The 25,295-nt window shown below is 41.1% G+C and overlaps 1 protein-coding gene across 8 annotated transcripts in view; it reads left to right on the top strand.

Annotated features, from left to right (window-relative positions):
- Positions 1-25,295, top strand: part of Unc5d (unc-5 netrin receptor D) — a 517,885-nt gene that overhangs the window by 402,131 nt on the left and 90,459 nt on the right. For 5 of the 8 annotated variants that reach the window (XM_075986462.1, XM_075986463.1, XM_075986468.1 and 2 more), the window contains exons 5-7: positions 13,132-13,312; positions 14,153-14,320; positions 15,954-16,118. In XM_075986462.1, the coding sequence (XP_075842577.1) occupies positions 13,132-13,312; positions 14,153-14,320; positions 15,954-16,118 (514 nt within the window). The remainder of the gene's footprint in view (positions 1-13,131; positions 13,313-14,152; positions 14,321-15,953; positions 16,119-25,295) is intronic. The other 3 variants (XM_075986467.1, XM_075986466.1, XM_075986465.1) reach the window with 1 other exon arrangement.

Genomic DNA, 25,295 nt, shown 5'->3' with positions numbered 1-25,295 from the left:
GCATGGTAAATTCAAGCAGCTTTTATTAATGCAGCGCAACTTTTGGCTCTCAGCTTCTGAAATTCCAAAACAAATGAAACATGTTTCTATCAATTCTGTCTGAACAGCTAAATTCTGATCTAGGTTTTCTACTGTGCATAGATCCTTAGTCCATCACTATAATTTCTCCTCTGTCAAACCCTGTTGGTGATCTCTCTGATGGGATTCCTCTGTTCACCCTGTTTAAGAATATTCTAACACAGTCAGGCAGTGGTGACACAAGCAGAGGCAGGCAGATCTATGTGAGTTCAAGGCCAGTTTTTTCTACAAGATCTAGCTTCAGGCCAGGCTACAAAGTTACAGAGAAAGCCTATATCCAAGAAGAAGAAGGAGGAGGAAGGAGAAAGAGAAGGAGCAGGAGCAGGAGCAGGAGGAGGAGGAGGAGGAGGAAGAGGAAGAGGAGGAGGAGGAGGAAGGAGAGGAGGAGGAGGAGGAAGAAGAAGAAGAAGAAGAAGAAGAAGAAGAAGAAGAAGAAGAAGAAGAAGAAGAAGAAGAAGAAGAAGAAGAAGAAGAAGAAGAAGCAGATAGAATATTCTAACATGTAGTAGCCCATCAAACTTGTGAACTATCAGTCTCCTTCATTTTCCTCTTCCCCTCTGATACCCACCATCACACTTCCATTAAGTTTATCATAACTTTCAGTAATAAGATAATCATGTTAGTTTCAAAAGAAATAATCTGTGATCTTGGAAATTTCTCTCCAGTTTTCTTTTCTCTTTAGTTGTTGTTTACATTAGATAGTGAAATGAAATTGCTACGCAATTTGGATACATAATCTGTTGCCTGCTGTACAAAGCACATCTCAGTCCACCTTGCCCTTATCTGAGCATGAATGATTGGCAGGCCTGTGGGTTCATTTGTCCTAGGAACGCACATGATACAAGTGCCAGGAGCCAAGAGTTCCACCACTTCAAGACAGCAGGACAGGGCTTCACAGATTATTTCTGTTTGGAGCCTGTAACAACAGGCTGAGGCAGAGGCTTGTAGAACTGTTTGGAATCTATTTCTGGAGAGATCACCAGAAGTGACATGGACTCCTGTCTAAACTTTAATACCTCGCTCTGAACCACTACTGGTGTGCACAAGCTATTCATGCAGCACTTGAGAGTCTGAATCCGGTTGTTTTTAAGCTGTGTTATTACAATAGGAATGATCTTTTTTTCTGACAGTGTTTATTTTCTTCTTTAGTGGTAACTGCATGTATTGGCTGAAAGCAAGCTTGTCTGGAATATATAATCATCAAAAGAACAGAAAATGGCTGAGTATTGTGCCTTTTCCTCTTTAGGTGTCATTAACTCAGAGTCACATGTCTGCACAGGGGTACTCTGCTGGTTTCATTGTGGTACTGCAGTGAGCTGGTCTCTGATCGTTGCCTTCTGTCATTGGAAAATATTCAAAACTGGGCTAATTTATTCTTTGCCATGCAATGCATGGACCTGAGCTAGTGGGTTCCTATCCCTACATTTCCCACACAGGTCATTCCTGGATTAGCCTTGCACTGTGGCTGAATGGAAGATTTTGGTGCACCTCTGTGTGTCTGGGGTGCTGCCTGCATGTGTATCATTATCTAGTTGTATGTAACTTTGTGTCTGTTTTACAACCCAGTTTGTGTATGAGCACTTAGGATCTCCCTGCTTTAATCTGTAATAAACTGGGAATTTCTTGAGCCCTTGGGGGTGTGCTGTATAAGGAGGAACAGGAAAAAGGAACTCTTAGTTAATATCCTGTCACTCGAAAGCCCTCTGAAAACCTGAGATGATGGAGGGAGGTATGAGTGTAGACGCGGGTCTCCCTCCTTCTGAATGGCAGCTCTGTATCCATGCTAGTTCTCTCCACCCCCAAGTAATGTTTTCCAGGGAATGGTACACCATACTGCAAGCCAGTGACTTTTTTCTTGACACTGTGACAAAGCGCCTAAGAGAAGCCTAGCTGAAAGATTTTGTCCTTTATAGCTGGGCAGCAGTAGCTGCGAGAATGCTTTGGCCTGAGGCAATGGGAGCTTCTAGGGTGGTTTGTTCATACCTTGGCAGATGCTGAAACAGAAGGCTTAACTGGAAGGCCAGCTTGTAACTCCCAAAGGCTGGCTCCTACCTCACTGTGTCCACCAGCAAGGTACCATAGTTAAACAATTCCACAATCTCAGCTGGGAACTGAGTATTCAAACACATAATTCTGTGGAGGATATCCACATTCAAACTAGACCATTACTTAGAGCACTGGGGAGATGCAGCTTGGCAGTTCTTGAGTGGGGGCGGGGAGTAAGAAGGACTGGAGATGCAAAATGTATCTGTGTAGATGACACCAAGCACAAGTAGAATTAGTGAAGACAAGATTCACCACACTGGACAATGTGGAAGTAAAGCAATGGCAGCCCAGGCATCATTCAGAAGTATCCTTTGATTCCATGTCTACTCTGATCTTCTATGTGTAGTGCATCTGTATGATGCTCTCCTTTTATCTGACCATCCTTCTTGTGAGTTCTACATGTTTCATTCCTCACTTGTGACAATTAACTATCCAAGTAAGCAGGACATGAGGACAGGCCCTTTCCCAGAGACCATTTGCTTATTTAATAAATTTTTTGAAATAGCACAAAGCCATGCCCAGTGTTGTACTTGACGCTGGGAAGCAAAAGAATAATGGCTATGACAGGTGTCACAGCCCATGAGAACACGGTGTTTCAGTGGCTTCTGTGACTCCTGCCTATCATCTTCCTGAGCATCGATGAGTGTGCTCTGGCTGAGCTCCTGAAATCTCTGTCACTTGTCTGGGGCTGCTTCTGAGGGCTGACAGTGATGCTGCATTTCTATTTCCTTTTGTGATGCATAATCAGGTAAGTGGAGCTAAAAGGAAGAAACTGCTGTGTAGGTAGCTATAAAATCAATCTGTCCAGCCTGTAAGGAAAAGCACACATAGAAGGAACCAGTAGCACTATGAGAAATCACTTGCAGGACAGCTAAGGTCTAACTCACAAGTGACAGAGCAAATGATGGTTTTAACCAACCTTAGAGGATGGTGTGTTCTATCATGAGTTGAGGCTTGTCCCTCCAGAGATTGCTGAGTCCCAGCTAAGATGTATGATACAATATCAGATTACAGGAAATGTTAGAAAGCAGTGCTTCACATGACAACTAAGAAGCCTAAGAAAATGATAAATGCCTTGCAGTAGACAAAACATTTGAAGACTCCTAATTCCATACATGTAGCCTTTGACAGACTATAAAGAATACAAAATAGAAAGATTTGTGTTGCCTCCTTTCCAGTTGTAAGAAACTAACAAGATAATGTATCAGATTGTGAAGACAAGGACCCCAGGGACCTGTAGTGTCTTCTCTCTTCTTTAATGGTCACAAGATCGCTCCCTCTGCTTCAGAACCATGTTCCTGTGTGGGACAAGGGAAAGAGCAGAGTGTATTCTTATAGGTCACTCATTGGCTTAGCTACATTTGGTGTACATAAATATTTTAATATTCTGAACTGGATAATTGTAGCAAAATTTCAGGGGTTGTATGCTCCATTCATGTTTACTTATTGCCAGGAAGGAAAATAAATCTCCAGACAAGATAGAGAGGGAAGGTATAGCTAGCTCTTCTTGACACATAGTAGATTTCAGTAATGTCCCCATGTCACAATTCAGGTCACTTTTGCAGCAGCCTGACAATGGTAGTGTAACATGGGTTGAACATGTGCGTTTGACTGTTCTTTTTATTTTTTTCTATTCCTTTTTGACCTTTCTTTTAATTTTGACATTTTCATGCATACATACATACATACATACATACATAGTCTACTCCTGTTAGATTCTGGTGACTCCTTCCTTCTCTCAGAACCCCTTCTTTCCAACTAGTTCTTAGTGGCCACATGACTGAGTAAAAGACATCCCCCCACATCAATCATTAATAGTCAATAGCTCCCCATAAGAGCAAGGGGTCTCATGATACTTCCTCTATCGTGATGGAGTGTTAACTCAATCTTGTATGTGTCCACTTGCTTCTGTAGATTCATGATGGCAATGGCAAAGTTATATCTGGGTAAGCTCAGTTTTTCATAGCACTCTTTCCTGTCTTCCAGGTCATTCTCGCGCGCGCGTGTGTGTGTGTGTGTGTGTGTGTGTATACAAGACAGGGTTTCTCTGTAGCTTTGGACCCTTTCCTGGAACTAGCTCTTGTAGAATAGGCTGACCTTGAACTCACAGAAATCTGCCTGCCTCTGCCTCCTGAGTGCTGGGATTAAAGATATGTGCCACCACAGCCCGGCTATATATTTTTGCCCTCTTTTCTGTGCTCCCAGGACTCTGGATAGGGGAAGGGATGAGAAAGAAGTCGGTTTGGGGTTCAGTGCTCAGTAGTCGCTAAACTTAGTCTCAGTACTTTGATCAGATAAGGATCGTCATTAGCCCTTCTTTGGCACAGGCTGGCAATAGCACTTGCTTGTGGGCATAAACATAAATACTTAAAAGGAATTTTGGCCACATAACTATTTAGAGAAACAATGATTGCATGACATATACCTTTACTTCCAGGACCTGGAAGACAGATAAGAGGTTTCAGAGTTCAAAACCAGTGTGGGCTATATAATGAAACAGTAGTGGTTTGAAAGAAAATGTCCCCCTAAAGGGAGTGGCACTATTAGGAAGGAGGTGTGACCTTGTTAGAGTAGGTGTGATTTTGTTGGAGAAAGTGTGTCACTTTGAAGGTGGGCTGTGAGGTCTCATATATGTTCAAGCCACACTCAGTGAGGCAGTTCACTTCTTGTTGTTTTTGGATCAAGATGTAGAATGCTCCAGCATCATGCATGCATGCATACACCATACTCCCAGCTGCCATGCTCTGCTCTTTGATGATAACGGACTAAACCTCCAACTGTAAACAACCACCTCATTTACATGTTTTCCTTTATAAGAGTTGTCATCATGGTGTCTCCATAGCAATAAAAACTCTAACTAAGACAGAGACCTTATGTCAAAACACAAGTGGTAGGAATGTAGCTCTACGTTGGAGCACTTGCCCAGTACATACAAGGCCCTTGGCTAGATCCTCCACTCCCCCCCCCAACTACAACCCCCTACACACAGATACCCATATACACATGCTTGCTCACACATACATGCACTTATGCATACATATACATATGTGTGGGTCCATGTGCATGCACACACATACATGCACACACACACATGCACACACACACAATGAACTGTGAGTAAAAGAGTAGCGCATGATCATTGCCCAAGAAAGACCTGATCTTATTGGCATCAGGCTAGAAATATGTTAGATCAAACTTCACAGTGTGAGTCAATGTATATTTATTGGCTTCACTAGGCCAACGTACTATGGTGGAAAAGTGCAGTAGCTCCCTCCTTGTTCCTGTAGCCCCTGCCTTTCCTTCTGCTGGCCTCATCACTGTACGCATTTCAGGTGGTGAGATACTTTCTCCTTCCTCCTCTCTGTTGTTGAAGGGAAACATGGTAAATTCACAGCCAAGTTGAAGGCATCATTGTACACATATCGATAGCTGTGCAGGAGGTGAGACACTTTCTCCTTCCTCCTCTCTGTTGTTGGAAGGGAGATCAGTCATACTTGTTTCTGGTAACATGATGTACTCACAGACAAGTTGGGAGGTTAATATGGCAGGAAAGGGCAATACTGTAAGCTGCTTTGTCCTTCCGGTCGTTTCCTGTTTCTACCCCACATATTCTGATATACCCTTGTCTCTATCCTTCAACATTCTTCTGTTGTACATCCCTCTGTCATTTCAAAGCATAGTTGAAAGACCCGGTCATTATTCTTACATAGATTATACCTAGAATAAATAAATGAAATATAATATGAAGGAACATGTAGCCATTTAAAATACCAGTGACTTCCCGAATATATTTAGGAATAACTAAAACATCCCCCTTCAGTCTCATATCTGTGCCCCTGACTGATGCTTACATTATTCCCTTCTCTTGGACTGATGGAAGATTTTAAAATTGTTTATGAAGGAGCTGGGCAGTGAGTAGGGCAAAAAGAAATCAGTCACAAGTGATGAGCAGAAGAAAATTTGAAGCTTCTTAGATTTTATCTACTAAATATATGAGCAATTCCACATGACTCTGAAGTTAACCAGTTTCAAGGAAGGACCTGGGACTGAGAGAAAGTGACCCTGGTAGATGGCATCAAGGAATGGTCCCTATTGGCATATTCTGAGCAAGGCACATGAAAGAATCCCAGGTTGGTACCACCTAGAGTTTAAAGATTCTGGGGATTGGGGTTCTGCATGGAAACAGCTATCCTGTGCCAGCAGCTCTCCCTTCACTAGACTGGGTATCTTTTGGATATGGAAGCAAAGCAACACCACTTCCATGCTCGCATGAGAATGCTGATGTGCTGTTGAGTGACGGTGAACATGATGCTTTGCATATGTCCATACATAGCTGTGCTTAGTAAAAGGGCCGAATGAGTGACAGTTAACAATGCAGTGTAACCAAGTATCACAGGTTACCCTCATTTTAGACAAAGCATCCTTCCTCCCCTCTTCCAAAGGAATAGTCCTCCACATCAGACAGTATATTGTGGCATCTACCAGTGAGGAAAGCCCATCCACTCCCCAGGTACATACCAATGGCAAATCAGGAGCTAGTTCTCTGGAAAAAAAAATGGATTGTCTTCAAAAGTCTGCGTTTCCAGATTTGTTTACAAACTGGAAGAATCGACAAATTGCAGACCATCTGTACATAACACTGTGCTAATGAATGCAGGCTTCCTGCAGACCCAGGGGCTCATTACCTCCAAGTAACTAGTTTCTTCCCATGTTCCTAAGCAAAGCTGTCCATCGGAAGCGAGGAAGTAGATTTCAGATGAAGAATTATGTCTCTTCATGGTTAAGATCCAGACACCAACAACCTTTAAACACGTTAAGCCTCTCTGTTGAAAACATGACCTGCCAGCATGAACTCATCTGATGTAAATGTCTGTGAGCCTCAGGTGTCAATGTATCAATCCCCCAACACTAGCAAAAAAAATTGTATTCTTTTGTCAAGAGCATAAGTAGCTATTTCCAGCTCTAGCAACCTCTCATAAAGGGATTTCTAGAATCACAGTGTTATATAAAGGTTCCTATTCTCTACGGTGCTCTCTAGTCACTTCCATGAGAAAGCACAGCAAACATCAAGACACCTGTGTACCAGCACATGTATGGAGTCCAGGGAGACCAATGCAGGGGGAAACTGCCATCTGAGGACCCTTAGCTCCTCTGTGGTGGTGCTGACTACAGAATCCAGGTTGGGCATTGCACTGTAGTTCTGTGGAGATGAGGGTCTCACCTACATCTAGCGAGGGTGTGTGCTTTGTCACACGGTTCCTGTGAGAAATCCTTAGCTCTGTGCTTTCTCATGGTAGTGACTGTTGAACCCTAACTAGCAAGGACTTATTTTCCCAGTGTCTCTTAGTCTATATTTCTCCTCAGATTCCCCTTACCCCTGATTCTCATCATGGAGGTGTAACGCCCTGTACGTTTGAAGAGTTCTGTGTAATGTATTAAAAGCAAAAGAGATTTTAGACAAAATGAAATCATTTTAATTTTTATTCTACTAACACATTTTTAAAGAAAGGCCAATATTTCTAGCAAAAGTGGAAAAATGGGGAACTGAAAGTGCGTCATTTTTTAAAGAAAAAATGGAAGTTGGCTCATCTCTGTGGAAATGGAGTAGTCTCTTAATACACAGGCAATGTATCTGTGTCTTGCACGCAGAACCACTGCACTAATTTATGTTGCCTCCTAATATAGTGGTGTTTGCAGCTAAAGACTAAGGACACATGTGTGTATGTGGTATGTGCGTGAGTCTATGTGTGTGTGTGTGTGCTGTTTTTCTGCATTAGAAGTACTTAGCTCATCAAAAATGTTTTAAAGTTTCTCTAAGGGACAAAACCATAAATCTAAGTACAACCTGTCAACTTAATAATCCCCGAAAACAGCAAGCTGATTTCCTCATAAAGATCCTGCCATCAGTTAAATGGATAAACTATTAAGTTACTAATGAAAGGCTCTACTGTTAGGAATGCACCAATGTGTGGATTGTTTATAGACACGGTTTGATTGATGGAGTTCACTCTTAGCAATTAACAATTAGTACACAAGAAAAGTGTACAAACAACTAGAGCATGCACACACAAGTGTGTGTGGCAAAGCTGGTGGAACACTTAGCAGGACCAGAGTCTATGGTGACTCATATCATGTATGGAACATCTCTAGGGCTTTTATTGCTGCACACAGAGCAGGATCAGAATACCCTCCCATGGGGCACAAAGACAGTGGGTTTGGGCATGGCTTCATTCTTGTAGTTCTGTGGCTATGAATCTGCTGCTGAGAATCCCACATGCCTCTCTCAGTCTCACCATCTTTCCTCCTTTATCCATTCTTCATTTTGCGTTTTCAGAGAAGCTTAGAATTGAAGCAACAGTCTATTGGCAAATATAAAGCAGAAATTACTGTGGTCTGTGCTAACTCAAGGAAATGTTTCAAAGCCAAGGTGTTTTATTTTTGTTTCTGTGTTTTCACATTACAAATGCTTTTCTACAAATGTGCCACAACTCCCAGTATGAACAGAACATAACCACTATGATCTTAAATATGCATAGTCTACATGTCTGATATTTTTAAGCACGTGTATCTTTGTGACTGGGTTTTCATTTTACAAATCTATAAAACCAAATATATATTTTTGTATTTTAGGTTTCTTGTTTGTTTTAATGCCTATATAATGCTGCATTTAGTTTCTGAGCCATGAGTAGTTTTCAAGTTCTGCTGTTTAGAATGATTTCCCTCCCTCCCTTCCCCCTTTCTTATCTTCTCTCTTCCTCTAACCAAAGATAACTTACTGTTGTCAAGTTTTCACCCTCCTTCCTGGTTAGTTTTATGTCTAGTTGACATAAACGAGAGCCATTTGGGAAGAGGGACTCTCAGTTGAGAAAGTGCTTCCATCAGACTGACCTGTAGGATATTATGGGATTTTGATTGATTGACCAATGTGAGAAAGCCACGTCCGTTGTGGCTGGGGCAGACCCTGGACAGGCCATCCTGAGTTGTATAAGGAAGCAGGCTGAAAGCTGGGCATCATGGCACACACCTTTAATCCCAGCATTCACAAGGCAGAGACAGGAGAATCTCTGAGAGTCCAAGGTCTACAATGTGAGTTCCATGACAGCCAAGGCTATGTATAGAGACCCTGTCTCAAGGAAAGAAAATACAAAAGAAGGGGAAGGGCTGAACAGGCCATAGAAGCAAGCAAGCTGCATTTCTACATAGCTTCTACTGTGGTTTCTGCCTTGACTTTTCTCAGTGACGGGATGTGACCTGAGAGTTGGAAACTGAACTAAATTCTTTCTTCCCTAATTGCTTTAGGTCTTGGTGTTTTATGATAGCAATAGCAATCTTAAGTAAGGCAATCCCTAATGCTTTATTCTGGAAAATTCCTGGATGTCTACTGACAAAAGGAAATGGTAGATAGCAGCATTACTACTTTCAGGACGACCCAATGTAGATCCATTTACAGGTAAGTTAGAACACAGTAGAGTGATGGGGATCTGTTATTTAGAAAACATTGCTGGGTAAAACATCTCAAAGAATATCACATGTGATATGAGTCTGAGATATCAAATAAATGGGGTCATGGGTGCTTCAGGGATTGGCCTCTAGGCCAGGAATCAGCGGTAGAAGGGACTCGGGTTGAAGTCTTAGTCTGACTGAAGAGGAGTAGGTGAGCTGAGATGTGACTGGACCATCTTATATGGGGAGCAGAGAGAATCCAAACCACACAAGGGGTTGTGACAGATGAAGATCTGTCACAATCATCAGGCTGCTACAGAAATTCCAGAGGCAGTGAGGAAGGACTAGGTAGAAGGTAAGCTGCCCTGTGGTACACTCCCAGTGAAAACCAAAGGAACAGCAAAATAAAGACAATATGTCAATGTTTGCTTTTAAGGAGAAAGTGTGTATGCGCGCACGCATGTGCACACACATGTGTGTTGGTGGTTGGTGTGGGAACAACTGGAAGTGGACAGTCTTAGGTGTCATGCTGCAGGAGCCATCCATAGTCTCTGGATACAGAATCACTTACACGCTTAGAACTAGGTTCGGCTGGCTGGCAAGAGAGTTTAGGGAACCCCATGTCATCACTGTCCTAAGATTGAGATTACAGGCATGCACCCCAACACTGGATTTTTAAGGTGGGTTCTGGTGGTGGTCCTCAAGCTTACAAGGCAAATGATGTAACAACTGAGCTATATCCATAGTCCAGGAAAATTATATTATCATTTGACTTATTACTAGTGATGTATAATACATACTATTTAATTATCATATGCATCATAATGTTATTTCTCTAATGAGTTATATATTTATCTTCATGTCATGTTCCTAAGTGAATTCTCACCAAGTTAAAAGAGGGTTGAGCTTATTTATATTATTTTCCTCATATTATCCATATTGACCATTTTTTCCATTGAATTTATAATACAATTGGCCTAGTTTATTTCATTTGTGCTTGTTTTTCTCTGTAGATTTTAGATCTGCAGGTAGGTCTCTCTACTTAGAGACTATGTTTTGAATTCCTCTGGGCAACTTATTCAGGGAAGATGGCTTAGCTCCCAGACACTGAGGATCTTAGATTCCGTCTCCAAGACCTCTGCCCACAAGGTTCTGTACTCTAGAATAGAGTTGCTTATATACAGTCACAGGGCATCCCTGCCTCTCCACCATCTGTGTAAGAAGATCATGGAAACAGGGACAACACACAGAAAAGGCTTCCCAAGCACTACCAAAGACAAAGTTCAGGAATTAACACTCTAACAGGCACTTTCCAGCGGACATTCTGAGCCAGGAGAGTGGAGGCAGAGCAGGAGCTCTCAGACATACTTTGTTGACCATTTTGTTGTATGCAATGAGTTAGGGGTGGGAGTGATTTAAAACCCACTAATTCTATTTATCCTGAAGGAAGCCTTTGTCTCAGAGGTTGCTGACTATGTTTCTTGGTCTCATCTTTTGTTAAGGATATGGATTACTTTCCTTGTTTATGTCCTGCCATTCAAAGTAAGACCTTGGAGGGAAGTTGCCCTCTTGGTTTGGGAAAATGGATTTGCCTAGCTCTCAATACAATCTCTGATACTCAGTCTGTGCTTGCATTACTTGCTGTATGGATAATCAAATGACTGTGAAATCAACTATGTCAGTGGGAAATTAAAGACATTGTGTCATAGACTGCAATCCAGATGAGCTATAGAGCGGATTTCTCTCCACTGTGTTGTTTAATAGAGCCATACTCCTCGGCTCTGCGTGATTAATAACTGCTGACTAACTGTCCAGGATAGATCATGGTGGTACCCGGAGGGATTCATGGGGTTGCCACTGCAATGTGCTTCTTATCTCACGGTCTGTGTAACTTGGACGTTGCAGCTCTCTATTTATTCTTCTGAAACTCCAAGGTCTCTACTTTTGCCATTTGGTATTGTTTTCTTCTCAAATTGCCTCCTTGTTGGGTTGATTTTAGATGGTGATAATTTTTGATATCTGAACATTCATGAATTGGCAAGACATGGTGAAAATATCAGAGGGCCATGATTAAGTTTTCATCTGGTAAATAACTCCCCTTTTGTAGAGACTGGCACATCTTTGTTGTGCCAAACTATTATATGACAGAAACAACTTATTGATGATAAACTTGAAATCTTTAGGTTTCAAAACAAAACTAAATGATGCATCTTAGGCCAATACCAACTTTCTATTAGCTATGCTAATAGTGAGCCATGCATGGCAGGATGTTCCCTGTTCTACATGCTCTCTGTGTTCTTGTTAGCATAATTACTGCCATTGGAAGAATAACCCAAATCAATCTCTCTCTCTCTCTCTCTCTCTCTCTCTCTCTCTCTCTCTCTTTCCCTCCCTTCCCCCCCTCTCACACCACACACACTACTCAAATCTTGGGAATTCTGATTCTATGATAAATTATACTTTCCATACATTTATTAGGTTATTTTGCTTTACATATGCTGATATCCTGATCTAAATGTCATGTTTGGCCATGGTATCACAGGACAGTAAAGACGTTTTAATTTAGAGCAAAGAACAAAGATGGAAGGGGCACAGTTAAACCATAGGAAAATCACCATGCTCATGGACTCAAGAACAAAGTATTGTGCACCTACATAGGGGAAGAATAAGGAAAGGGCAATAGAATGCTTCTATGATCATACTAGATAGATGACCTAGGAGTGAAGTGTGTTGTACCTTCATTGGGGAAGAATAAGTAATGGGGAACCTGCATATATGTCTTCCTGATGTGGTCCAGGAATAAAAGTTGAGTAGCTGTAGGACCCAAGTGGAATTAGTGCTCCAGATTCTAAAACCCAGATGGGTTCTTCTGAACCTTTGGAGAAATAACCCAGAAAGATAACTCTCCAACTCTGGCAAATTTTGAACTTTAAAAGTTTGATCCTCTGATTTCTCAGACTGTATTTCTTCAGTTTGACTGTATCATCAGGTTTCTATTAAAACTTACATGGAAACATATTGACTTCAAACTTTGTCCACTAATGTATTCTCTTAGCAATCAGTACAAGTCCAACAATTTATGTATTGATTTTTCTAAGTTACATTGCCCAGCTTTGAAATAACATCATCATCAACATCATCATTATCACCATCACCAACATCATCACGACTATCATCATCATCATCATCATCACTGGGTTTCTAAGAAAGAAAGAAAAAAAGAAAGGAAGGAAGGAAGGAAGGAAGGAAGGAAGGAAGGAAGGAAGGAAGGAAGGAAGGAAGGACCTACAGTAGTCATTACTTTTCTGTTACAATTTTATAAATTTGGTCAAAGTCATTGGAGTATTTAAGATTTTTCCCCTACACTCAGTTTGTTAACTTAAATGTCTATTTCCCAAATAGAACCAGATTTACTCAGTAAGCAGACAGAAATGCAAATCAGAGTAGTCACCACACCTCTGTGTGTTATATGCATTTCTCTCCTAGCATATCACAAATGCACACCTTCTACTCTTGGAAGTCTGTTCTTGTGATAACTTATAAACATATTTTTTCTGCCTGTAGGTGGAATGGCTGAAAAATGAGGAGCCCATTGACTCTGAACAGGATGAGAACATTGACACCAGGGCTGACCATAACCTGATCATCAGGCAGGCCCGGCTCTCAGATTCAGGGAATTATACCTGTATGGCAGCCAACATCGTGGCCAAGAGGAGGAGCCTGTCAGCAACTGTGGTGGTTTACGGTAAGACCAGCCCAAAGGCTAGGAAGGGCTAGGGAGGGCTAAACACAGAGATGTAGAGAGCTATGTACTGTGTTAAAATCTCTAGACCAAGAGCTTAGAGGCCCCTGGGTCATTCACCACAGTGCTGTCCTGCCTCGCTCCTGTGTCAGGTGAGAAAACATCCCTAACGCGATGAATGTGTTTGCTGATCCATTCAGTCTTGGACTGTTGTGAGACAGTCGGTGGTGTTTTCAATCTTTCTCTCTCTATAAAATAATAAAATGGTGGGTTGTTTCTCCTCCATGGTGTTTATATTTTGAAAACATCAAAGTGGGCAACTTTAACTCCCCACCCTTCCCAAATTCAGATGCCCGCCACACCCATATCTTCGCAAACATTCCGGCAGTCAATTCCTCTCCTACCAGATGAAATGCACTGAAAAAAAATAGCATTGTTTGCTGATGATCTCAGGCATTGTATTAAAACATTTCCTAGTTATTTAAGTAAAGGCATTTCTTTCCACAATAGAGGAGCCAAGGGAATTGTTTTCAAAGCACTTAAAAGTAATAGAAATTCAAATGCTGATATTTTCTTCTTATACTCTGGATGGTCAAGTGCCTTAGAGAGTTCCCTTTTTAATAGTTCTCTGCAAAGCCAATTCTCTAGGTTCCTCTCACAGAAGGGTAGAAGCATGAGGACCATGGTTGCCTCGCAGCAGGGCAGCAAGAGGGATGGACTCAGCACCATCTCTTCTTCTCCAGATCCCCGACTCACAGCACCTGGCTCAGTGGCTAGCACATAGTAGGCAATCAGTACAAACCTCTCTCCTCTTTTTCTCCCCTCCCCACTTTTGTCTCTCAGTGAATGGAGGCTGGTCTTCCTGGACAGAGTGGTCAGCCTGCAATGTTCGCTGTGGTAGAGGATGGCAGAAACGTTCCCGGACCTGCACCAACCCCGCTCCTCTCAATGGTGGGGCCTTTTGTGAGGGAATGTCAGTGCAGAAAATAACGTGCACTGCTCTTTGTCCTGGTGAGATATACACAGATTCCCTTCTCCTTCTAATCTGCCAATGCTACTAAGTTGTGGTGCAAGCAATGTGCCCTGTCTTCCAAAGTCACCCTGGTCCAAGGTCCTAGGCTATTGCCTCTGTCCAAAGTGCTGATACTGAATTCATTGTAACAGCGAGAACATGGGTAAAACTCCTCTATGCAAGGCTTAGCAATGTTTGGTTGGACTAAGCCACCAGCTTCTACCCTTGATTTTCCCACTTGATGGCATGTATTTGAGTAAAGTAACCAGGGATTGGGTCACCTGCCTTCAAGCACAAAAAAAAAAAAAAATCAACTGCCCAAAACTTGACCTTTTATCAGTTTCTGCTTGGCATTTATTAGCGATATAATTGGCAGAGATTGTTCGCTACACAGGTGTGTATTTGCACCTGGCCTGCACTTGTCTTTTTTTTCCAAACAATAGAGGATCTCATTTACAGAATGTGTCTTCTATCAGTTCCTTTGCTGTCTCTTCCTGGCTGTAACCCAGCAATCCAAAGAGAACGGCATGAGGTGGAAGGCGGCTTTCTTTATGGAAAGCTGGTCCTCCCACGGAGAACGGAACTGCTCCCAAGTTTCACACGCACCACACCGGTTTAATTTGAAGGACCTGGGACCAGAGCCTCGTATCTTTGAATTTTCAATTTGAGTTTCTCGAGAAGCTGAGGTGGGACTCTGCCCCACAGCGTGTGGTGCAGAGTTTAATTTGTCCTTGTATTTCATATACATTTATTGAGTGCTTACTATGTGCCAGGTACTGTGCAGGACACTTTCATACCTGCCATACCATCTGTCTCTCCATTGTGACCTTATTGTTCCCAGATGACAGACATGGAAAACGGAAACCACGTGACTTACTTTCTGTGCTGACAAGTTTGCCAAACCAAGACTGGGACTCAGACATTTTGGGGCAACATTCAATCATTTTTTAAAATTTTTTTCTCTCTATTTTTTTTACTAATTGGTTTAGATTAAAACTTGCAAGATCTTAACCTACATAGGCATGGTGAAAACTATTCCTAGGAGGTAATAGGGCAATTGCCTCAAACATCTGTCCTAGTCTCCTGGGCTGAGATTTAATGGAATTAAGTTCAGTCTGCTCATTTCAATGTGCAGCAGCAATCTATGACCCAAGAAATTCTATTTCTGGAGGTTCTGCCATCTTGGGGTTTCACTGACCTGTTTTCCATTTAACACTATCAGTTCATGTGGGTTTAGCTTTTTATTGTTCAGGGGATTTGGGGACTTAAAGTCAGTCTACTCTATTACCTCCCTAAACTATAAGCCCAGACTACATCAACGGACATCCCGTGCTACTGCACATAGCTGCCTGTCCACCAGTGATGCTCTTGACTAGGAAAAGCTAGGAAAGAATGAATAATGCCATTATTAGCCAACTCAAAGGTACCAGTCACTCAACTGTTTGCCTAAATTTTACCATTAGGGTCATATCCTAATATAGCTTTAATTAGAAAAGACACTGGAGAATAAAGATACCCTGATCTCTCCTCAGTTTGATTTTCTTGGGTTGGTGGTCTGTTTAATGTGTGGGGCAAGTTTCACAATAGTTGCTGATTCCTGCTAATGGTGGCCTCTGATATTTTCCTTTGAAGTGGATGGCAGCTGGGAAGTGTGGAGCGAGTGGTCAGTCTGCAGCCCAGAGTGTGAGCATCTCCGTATCCGTGAGTGCACAGCTCCACCCCCAAGAAATGGGGGCAAGTTCTGTGAAGGTCTCAGCCAGGAGTCTGAAAACTGCACAGATGGCCTCTGCATTCTAGGTAACACTGTCTATTCGATGTCTTTAGTGGGTGATACGCGTATTTGTATGTTTCCAGAAGAATGTCCCAATCATTAGCTTGGTTTAGTAAAATGCCAGAAAGCCACTCACCAGAAATAAAAATGAATATGTATAAATGACTGAAAATTGCACAGGTACATTTTTTGTATTGGTAAAGTAACGCTATTGTTTTTTTTTAATTTTTTGATGTATTGGAGCTGGAACCTTGTGTGTGCTAGACAAATTCTCTATTACTGGACTACATCATTTGGCCAAGATGGAGTAATTGCAAATACTACTAGGATAATATTTCCAAAAAAGAATTTTAAAAACCTGAAACTTTTAGAAGCAACCACTTTTAAGTTTAGTGAAGCCCTTATACTAATTGCTATGAATTTGCATCTCTGAATAATTTTACAAAACTTTAAATTTCTTAAGAAATCTTTGGAGTTCAAGGTTTCTGTTAAGGAAAACACTTTGCAACTGTACCTGACCAGTGGTGGAGGGAGGGTGAATAACCCATGATGGCAGAGGTTTTGTCTCACATTGGTCTGGTAAAGCAGGGGATGGAATGTCCCTCTCTAAATTCCCAAGCCTTTGTTTTATTTCTGATATCACACTGTTACTACCTCCAAGTATCTCTCGGCCTAAGTGTGAAAGGTCTGGAAGGATCTTATCCATTCAAGGAGAGGCTGCTTTTAATATGGTGCCCTCTTTGATTCACATGGTGACTCTGGACAGCACACTTAACTTCTTTTACTATAAGTACCAAAGCGTATATTCACTTTCAGTTATTAGCAAAGACCATATGTTGACAGAAAGCATCTGACTCTTTGATGGAAGAGAGTATACACTCAAAAAAATCCCCACTCACATGAACGATTCCTTTAAAGTGATACGGGCACCATCGATGTTCTCTAGAACTAGGTTGCTTACTTAAAGATTCCTTGCATGAGATCCAGCAAAGAAATACCACATCTTAGTAGGTTGTGATCAATTTGTGTATGCTGCTGTTCATTAGGAAAAATGACAACGTGAAGGAAGTACTTCTGTGGGATCCATTTCTGTGCACTCAGGTGACTGGGTGCTCTTGAAGGCAAGCACATACTAAGTGGTGCATTTTCAGAATAAATCTGCATGCTTTGTGCATGGTTTAAAATGACTAACACATTATAATCAACCCATTGATACCTGCATTGCCTTTATTCCGGGATAGAATTATGCAGCACCAGCATGTCAGACCCAGTGTAAGAGGTGCTGATCACTGACAAGGCAGCCAGAAAGTTCACTGTTAGAGCTTCTGTGTTCTCCATTAAGAACCAGCCTTCTACTTCTGCACACCCCCAATAGTAAGATGGCTGAGGAAATGTGTTTCTGACAATGCTTGAATACCACCAAACTTTTATGAATTGTGGCTGCCTTTTCACATTGTGGGTATGTTTTCAAAGTGATACAGTTAGGATTATGGATTTCATATGCCTTCTAAGAGATGATGTCTAAGCTATTTGGCTTCTGGATGAATTTTAGATAACAGTAGTAATAAGCTTACCTATAAATCATATATTGGACTTGAATATATGACTTTAGGCTTGGTTGTCTATGATGTAATCTGAGAGGTATTGAAGACATGGTGTTTAGCTCTTAATGTAAGAAAGAAAGGTTTTCCTGTGTCCGAATATTACTTGTATTTGTGTCATGGTTCATGGTGATTTATCAGCTAAGTAAGAGTCCTGTTTAAGGCTAGAAGGCATGATCAGCATTGCTAGTGAACTGCTCAGGGTAGATCCCACGTTAAATCTGAGCTGGCACAGTAGTCAATATTCTCCCAATAAATAGAATCAGCAAGATCACACATGTGATTCCAGCCTCTAGGGTCAAGGGTCAAGCAGTAAGATTGTGAGGTTATGACTATGTATATTACAGAGGGAGACCCCATCACAAAATACCAAAAATTGAGTAAAATTCAACAAACTAATAAATGACTGGAGCGGAAGGGGAGGTTTGTACGATAGGAAAGGGAAGGATTGAAGGGAAGGAAATAGAAGGAAAAGAGGAAAAGGTAATTGAAGTTTTGAAGGCTGACTTGCCAAGATATCTCAATCAGTGTACCAGTCCCAAGTCCTGTGGCTGACTGCTACAGAGCCAATAAGATACAATGTCAAAGGCCAAAGGGCAGGAAGAGCTAGCATTTCACTTCGGAAACAGTCTGAAAGAGGACAATTGTATATCGCTTCTGGTAGGGTCAGCCTTCCCTTTTTGTTTTGTTTTGTTTCTCTCTGTAAGTCTTTAACTGATTGGATGAGGACTCTTTATGCTAAGACATTTCATGTGCTTTAATGAGTCTCCAGACTGAAAAGTTACATCATCACCAACACTCTTACACAAGTGTCCAGAATAGCACAAACCCTGAGAGCTACAGATTCATGGCAGCTCAAGTCAAGTGAACACATAAAATTACTCATCATAAGTGTGTATGTACTTGCTAATTTTTAAGGGGTAGTCTTTCATCTCCTAGGGAGTGTGTATGTACTTGCTAATTTTTAAGGGGTAGTCTTTCATCTCCTAGGGAGTTGTTGGCCATCATTCAGACAGTGGCTTTAGGTGATTTATTGATTGAAGAAACCCTTTCCCTGGGCACTGGCCACGTGTAGGTTTAATTACATAGAGGCGGCTTCCTGATTACCCAATTATCATCTTGCTATAATGAAAATAAAATAACCAGAAAGACACCAAGACACCAAGGCTTGCACTATTCTGTGCTTTTGAGGAAGGCAACTCCATTGAATCACCCATGAGCTGAAAATGCAAATGAGCTTTCCTCCTGTCATTCAGTCTCTTCACTCCACCGAGGCATGGCTGTTTCGAGCCTCTCACGTGTGCACATATGTGTATTAGGAGATCTGAAATATCAGGACTGTCAGGAACTCAGTGATCGATATTTTTCGTGTAAAAACAAAATGGGGAGTGAGTGACCTTAGAGGAGAATGAGCTGCATCTGCAATCTGCATATCAGTTGGAAAGGGTTGACTATTCAGAACAGCAGGACCGATTCTGTCTTTCTAGACAGAAGGTGCAGCCCACTATTCACGGAATGAACACCATTTCACTGTCTTCGTGGGAAGCAGTGAGAAGCAGTCCAGTTGGATGATACCATTATTACTACATGCTACTCCTTCATACTGCTTTTGGTGAAATAGCTGGGCTCTCAGGGTTGCGCCAAACAAGGTTGCCTTTGATTAAGATAGCATTTGGCAAAATCTTTGCAAAAACGGCACCTCTGCTGAAGGATCTAGGTCATGTAGCAATGTGAGAATTTCCTTCATATTATTCTTTTCCCTATGTGCCGTGCCAAACATGACCCCATGGCACCTTCTTTTGGAAGGCTGACAATGACATTGTTCAGCTCTTGGATGACCTTCAATGATTTGATTTTACTTAGCCTTCACCAGTGTATCTGAAACTCTTCTGTTATCCTGCGGGCTCTGTTTCTCCTCCAGATGGAGCTGCCAGCTCTGAATGATCACTTTAATATTTGGGTGTGATTGTTGCTTGGTCACTTGTGGCTGAATCACAGAAACTTAAAGTGATGCTCTCATAGATGGCCACACCTAAGTGCTCTCAACAAGAGGATAAATGCCTCAAGACAAGGAAAATGGGACTTTTGCCAAGTAGAGATGAATGCATGGACTTAAGTTGCTAACACAAACTGGACATCCAAACCCTTTATGTTTGAAAATTGCCATTTCACAGAAGAAAGATCATTATGGGCATGATTGGCATGAAAGGAAGGCTTGTGTGGCATGCTTTCTGAGCTTAGACAGAACCTTGTAGCTGTCTGACCATCATCCTTTCCTTATTCAGCATATCCTCTGTATGTTGAGAATCACAGTCAGGACAGAGTAACCTGTGTGTGCCTCATGGACAGGAACAGAAAGATTAGATGGTGGCTGTTTTGCTTGATCCCTTGGGATGGAAACCACCTTCTCTGTGGCTTTTTTTCTTCCAGTAGAAAGAGAAGGGAGGGCTTTGGCTTGAGAAGATTAAATGGATCTGCTTCAGAAGAAGGGATTAGCCTCTAAATGTGTGGTGTGACTAAAGCCAAAGAAATGCCACCAGGGACGTAAAGAGAGAAGAAATGTCTGAGGCAGTGCTACCTGTAAATTGATCCGTTCTTCCTGTGAACATGGGTCACCTAAATATTGACAGCTTGGAAAAGGACAGTTGGGTTAAATTGCGGTTTGTTTTCATTTCCGATAGGCACATTGATAAGAAAAGTTTGAATCTACTTCGGAAGCTACATAATGGCATCTGTGTAAGAGTGGTTCAAATAAACATTCCCAAGTTCCAGCTAATAACATAACCACTTTGTTTATTGAGTCGTCCACTTAGCCAACCCGAGGAAACTCCTGAAAAGGTGACCTTTCAATCACATGAAAATAATAGTTGCTTTGTTAAGAATTTTCTCTGGCCTCATTATTATCTGTTACAGTAATTGCCAGTCCTTCCCCTTATTTCATAGGCACTGAGTGAGAGACATTTTATTTTGGAATAGCTCAGAGCATCTGAAGTAACCATTACTATTTTTAAAACCTCCTATTTTTGCCAGTGGTTTATATAAAACACCTATTTTTTATATAAGATTATAACAGACACGTGTCCCATTACCAACACCAAACTCATCTATTTCTTTCTGTGGGCAAAGGCTGTGGAATAATAGTGGAATTACAGTTGTTGTTAGCTGATCTTAAACTTCAGAATGGGGTACACCGCATAACTGCTTAGTTTAAGCATAAGGTCTACATAACAAAGACATGAAAATGACATCGCCGAGTTAACATCCTAACACAATGTATTCTTACATGGTCATCAAGTAGCCTACTGCTTACAGATTCTTCCCAAGTGGTATGAAAATTGAAAGAAACAACTCCCATTCCGTGTAGAGTACAAAGGGACTAGGTCTCCTTGATGAAATGCTCGCTAGCATGCATGGCATGTGGCGTTAGATTCCGTCTCCCGTGCTACAAACAACTCAAAATCCAGCAGTGACTCACATCAATAGCGCTGTTCCTTTTGAAGAAGGTCGTGGTAGCTTGCCTTTCTGCATAGCAAATGATTGATTAATTGATGGTTGCCTTTGTGTGTGCCGTATGGTAACTGTGGGTGTAATGTTGCAGACATGCGGGAGTCATAAGGATGAAGATTTAGGCACATGGGCAGTCATTGGGCAGATTAGTCACAACATCTCCCATACACCCCAGGAAACATGGCCCCATTGTGGGGACCCCCACCATAAGAAAATTGGTATTTAGCAAACTTTCAGGAGAGAGTGGATCAATTTCAGGCTCAGGTTCCTATTGGGTATGATAAAAAAAAAAAAACAGAAACATTGCACTCCTCATGTGTCATAATGTAAGTATTTCTTTAAATCCTACAAAGCTGAAACTTTTTTTAAAATGTTCACTCATGTGCTATATCCTGGGTAGAATTGGGCATTTAAAAGGATGGATAGATAGGTAGATAGATAGATACATACATACATACATACATACATACATACATACATACATACACCATATGCAATGAATGAATGATAGATACATACATATATACATACATAGACCATATGCAATAAATGAATGATAGATAGATGATAGTTAGATAGATAGATAGATAGATAGATAGATAGATAGATAGATAGATAGATGATAGATCCAACCATACATACATACATACATAGACCATATGCAATGAATGAAAGATAGGTAGATAGATAGATAGATAGATAGATAGATAGATAGATAGATAGATAGATAGATAGATGATAGATACATACATACATAGACCATATGCAATGAATGAAAGATAGATAGATGGATGGATAGATAGATAGGTAGATAGATAGATAGATAGATAGATAGATAGATAGATAGATAGATAGATAGACAGACAGACCATATGCAACGAATGGCCATAGGACTTCCTCCCTTTGTTATCTACCCACTATATTCTTTTTGATTTTTCCTTTTTCATAAATAAAAAAATGTGCTTTATTTTAGAATGCAATCCCCTTTCCAAATAAGGATTGGCCTTCATCTACTAAGCCATGGTTGATGTGCGCTTTTAAAAGTCTCTCCCCTTATTATCAGCTAGCTCTGAAACAGTTAAAAAGCCTTTTGCCACCAGGGAATTTTCCGTGGGTCAACTTCTTTTCTTTATTTCCCAATGGATCTCTGCTGCCTGTAACATATCCTGACACATTAGCTCAGCTGAGAATTGCTTTTCCTGGTTTCTCTTTCTCTCCTTTTATCTACTTTCAGCTATTCCTATCCACTTCTCCCAAGGATCTTGTGATGCCTTTTTCCACTCTGCCTAAAAACTGGCCAAGGGATTAGGCAGGACATGCGATGCAGTACTTTAGCAAGAATGTATGGAAGTTTCTTTGCCTCGGGCTTATCTCGTTAAATTGCTTCCTATCATGAGAAGAAGGAAAGAAAAACCTTAAATATAAAGAAAATGGACCCTGAAAATAATTTGGGGCAACTGGAGAGTAAGGTGACTTGTGTTCACAAACAGGGTTACTTATAGAAAATCAACAAAAATGAGAAAATGCAACAGTAGCGCACACACACGCGTGCGCACACACACACACACAAAACCCTAAAGAAACAAGAACAGGTCTGTGATAATGCATAATGTTGAAATACAATCCTGACAAGGATTTAAAATGTTTTTCATAGAACCCAGGAGCAGACTGAATGTAAATCCACTGGAAAGAAAAGAGAAAACTTATGAGGCATCCCCAGCAGGTAGCGTCAGCATAGTGACTCTGAACGTGAGATTGTGGGAAGGAGAAAAGGGCAAGCTTCCCCAAGTCAGGCAGCAAGGAGGGAACTGGCTGAAGGCATCCAAAAGCACAGCTAAAGAGCCTTCCAAGGTTCTCTGTGATTATGAGTGAAAACTGGTCATTCTCTTTCCAAATGACTAGAAATGGGTGTGAATGTAGGCTTGAGGTCAATAAAAGAGTGAACCCTCCCCACAGCTTAAACATCCATCCCAAGGCTAAGAGCAGGTTGAAGAATCCAGGCTGTTTGGCCAGGTTGCTTGAGTTCTAATTATGATTGAATTTCCTGAATGGAACTCCCTGAGCCAAATTTTAAGTTTTCCTAAGCCTAAATGTGCTAATCTATAAACAGAAATTATTCTATTATTAGCTGTCTTCTTGAGAAGATGCAGCCCCTGGAAGGCACATGCTACCCATATTAAACACTCCATTTATGCTAATTGTAAAACAACTGCACCCTGTGTACATGATTTTTAATAAAGGGAATTTTGTGGCAAGAAAAAATATAACATTGTTCATCTTCTTAAAATCTATCAATAGTGTGTCACTTAAATATTTTCTAAGGTAGCTGGTTAGCATGTTTCTAATAAAATGAGGTATACATATCATTAAAGTGTGTGAGAGAACATGCATGTGTCCTTTACTTAAACTATTTTTGAGTCATAATTTGGGGAATACTGTTGGTTCAGAAAAGCAGTGTTTAGGAGAACGTGTGTAGTTCATGACGAATCTTAAAATGCATCCTTCCTCAGCACTTCTGGCAAGCCACTAAATGAATACCTCTCAGTTCTCTTGCCTGAACTTGTCCTAAGGATGTGGTCCCTAAGGCCACAACCAGCTCTATCATTTTGTGATGTTGACAGTCACAAAGCATAGGAAGGCTCAGGAGAGAGAAGAAGGCATGCCACCTGCCTGGCTGACCCATAAGGCAGTCCCCACCACCATGAGAGAGATGCCCAGGTTTGCAGACTCATCAGAAACACCTGCTTTCTAGTGGCCTGACAGCAAAGACAATGTATGAAACGATCCCAAAATCATCAATATAAACTCCAAACTCTCTCCTTGTGGGAGGAGGGGTCAAACCAAGCAGTGTGCACTTGTGGGGCTGCTGAACTTGAGGGTTTTGCAGGTCTCGGTTGTTCCTGTCCCCAGACATTCCAAAGCGTCTCTCTTTCCGCAACACAATACCTTTAGATTACCATTCATGATGTTTTTATTTGTTTGCTTGTGTATTTGTTTTTCTTTTTGTTTCATGGCTTTCAGGAGATGCTGATAACCATGGTCCTTTTCTATTAGGGAGATTTCCAGAATCTATACTTGTCATATAAAGGATCGGGTCTATTAATTACACATTCTAAATTTACAGTACAATTAGTTCGAGATTCAACTGCACAAAACCCTGGGTTAAGAAATATTCATCTGGACTAAAGAAAGATTTAATAACTGAGTTCATAGACTTGTTGGGCTATAAAAAGAAGTGGCAAGAACCCAATCATGGAGGTGATTTAAAACTGAGCAGTCTACTCTGGTACAAAATTCAGTGGCCTCCAGGGTGTGCTAAAAAGGGAATTAATCAGCTCAGAAGACACCTTGTGTCTTGGTTCCACCTTTCCTCCTGAATTACATATTAAATACATGTGTGTCTTTAAGAGAACTGAGACCAATGAAATATGAACTGACGATATCAGTATTAAGACTAGTTTCCTTCACCCTGGCCTCTCACTTCCCCTAGAATGATGACATCATCACACAAAAAAGGAAATGCCCGCAGTCTCAAATGTCCAGTGCATAACAATGTTACTGGTAGGTGGAATGGAAAATTACTAGCAACACTTAGAAAAATAGTAAACATACCTGAGCTAGGAGTCAAGATTCCATGGTATCAGTTCAGATATTTTGTTAACCAACTGTGACCATGAGCAAAAATTGTAATATTAATTGAAATCATTATAATTTTAGATCTTTGATACTGATCTCACAGATGTGGGTGTGTATACAAACGCATATGTAATGTGAAACTGAGTAAGATGTCATTGAATTTCCAGTTTTCAGGCAGGCCTTTCATGTTATTTTGAGAACTTTATCTAATTCAATCACCCAAAGTTAACCATTTGAGAGGCAGTTGCCCAGGGTACAGGACAACTTTTAACTAAGAAATAAATTGCCCTGTCCCAGTGAAAGAGGACACCAGACTCACTTGGTGCCGAATGGTGTAATTCAGTTTTCTTCGTATCCCCCATACACCCATCATTAGAAAGCTACCATGTCCTCAGAATGCATAAAATGTGGGAAATGTATGGACTCTCACATTCATGTGTTTGTGATGTAACTGAGATG

Source organism: Microtus pennsylvanicus, chromosome 9, assembly GCF_037038515.1.
Source record: "Microtus pennsylvanicus isolate mMicPen1 chromosome 9, mMicPen1.hap1, whole genome shotgun sequence".
NCBI classification, from domain to species: Eukaryota; Metazoa; Chordata; class Mammalia; order Rodentia; family Cricetidae; genus Microtus; species Microtus pennsylvanicus.
Note: the sequence above shows the minus strand (reverse complement) of the source record. Positions and strands in the feature narration are given on the sequence as shown.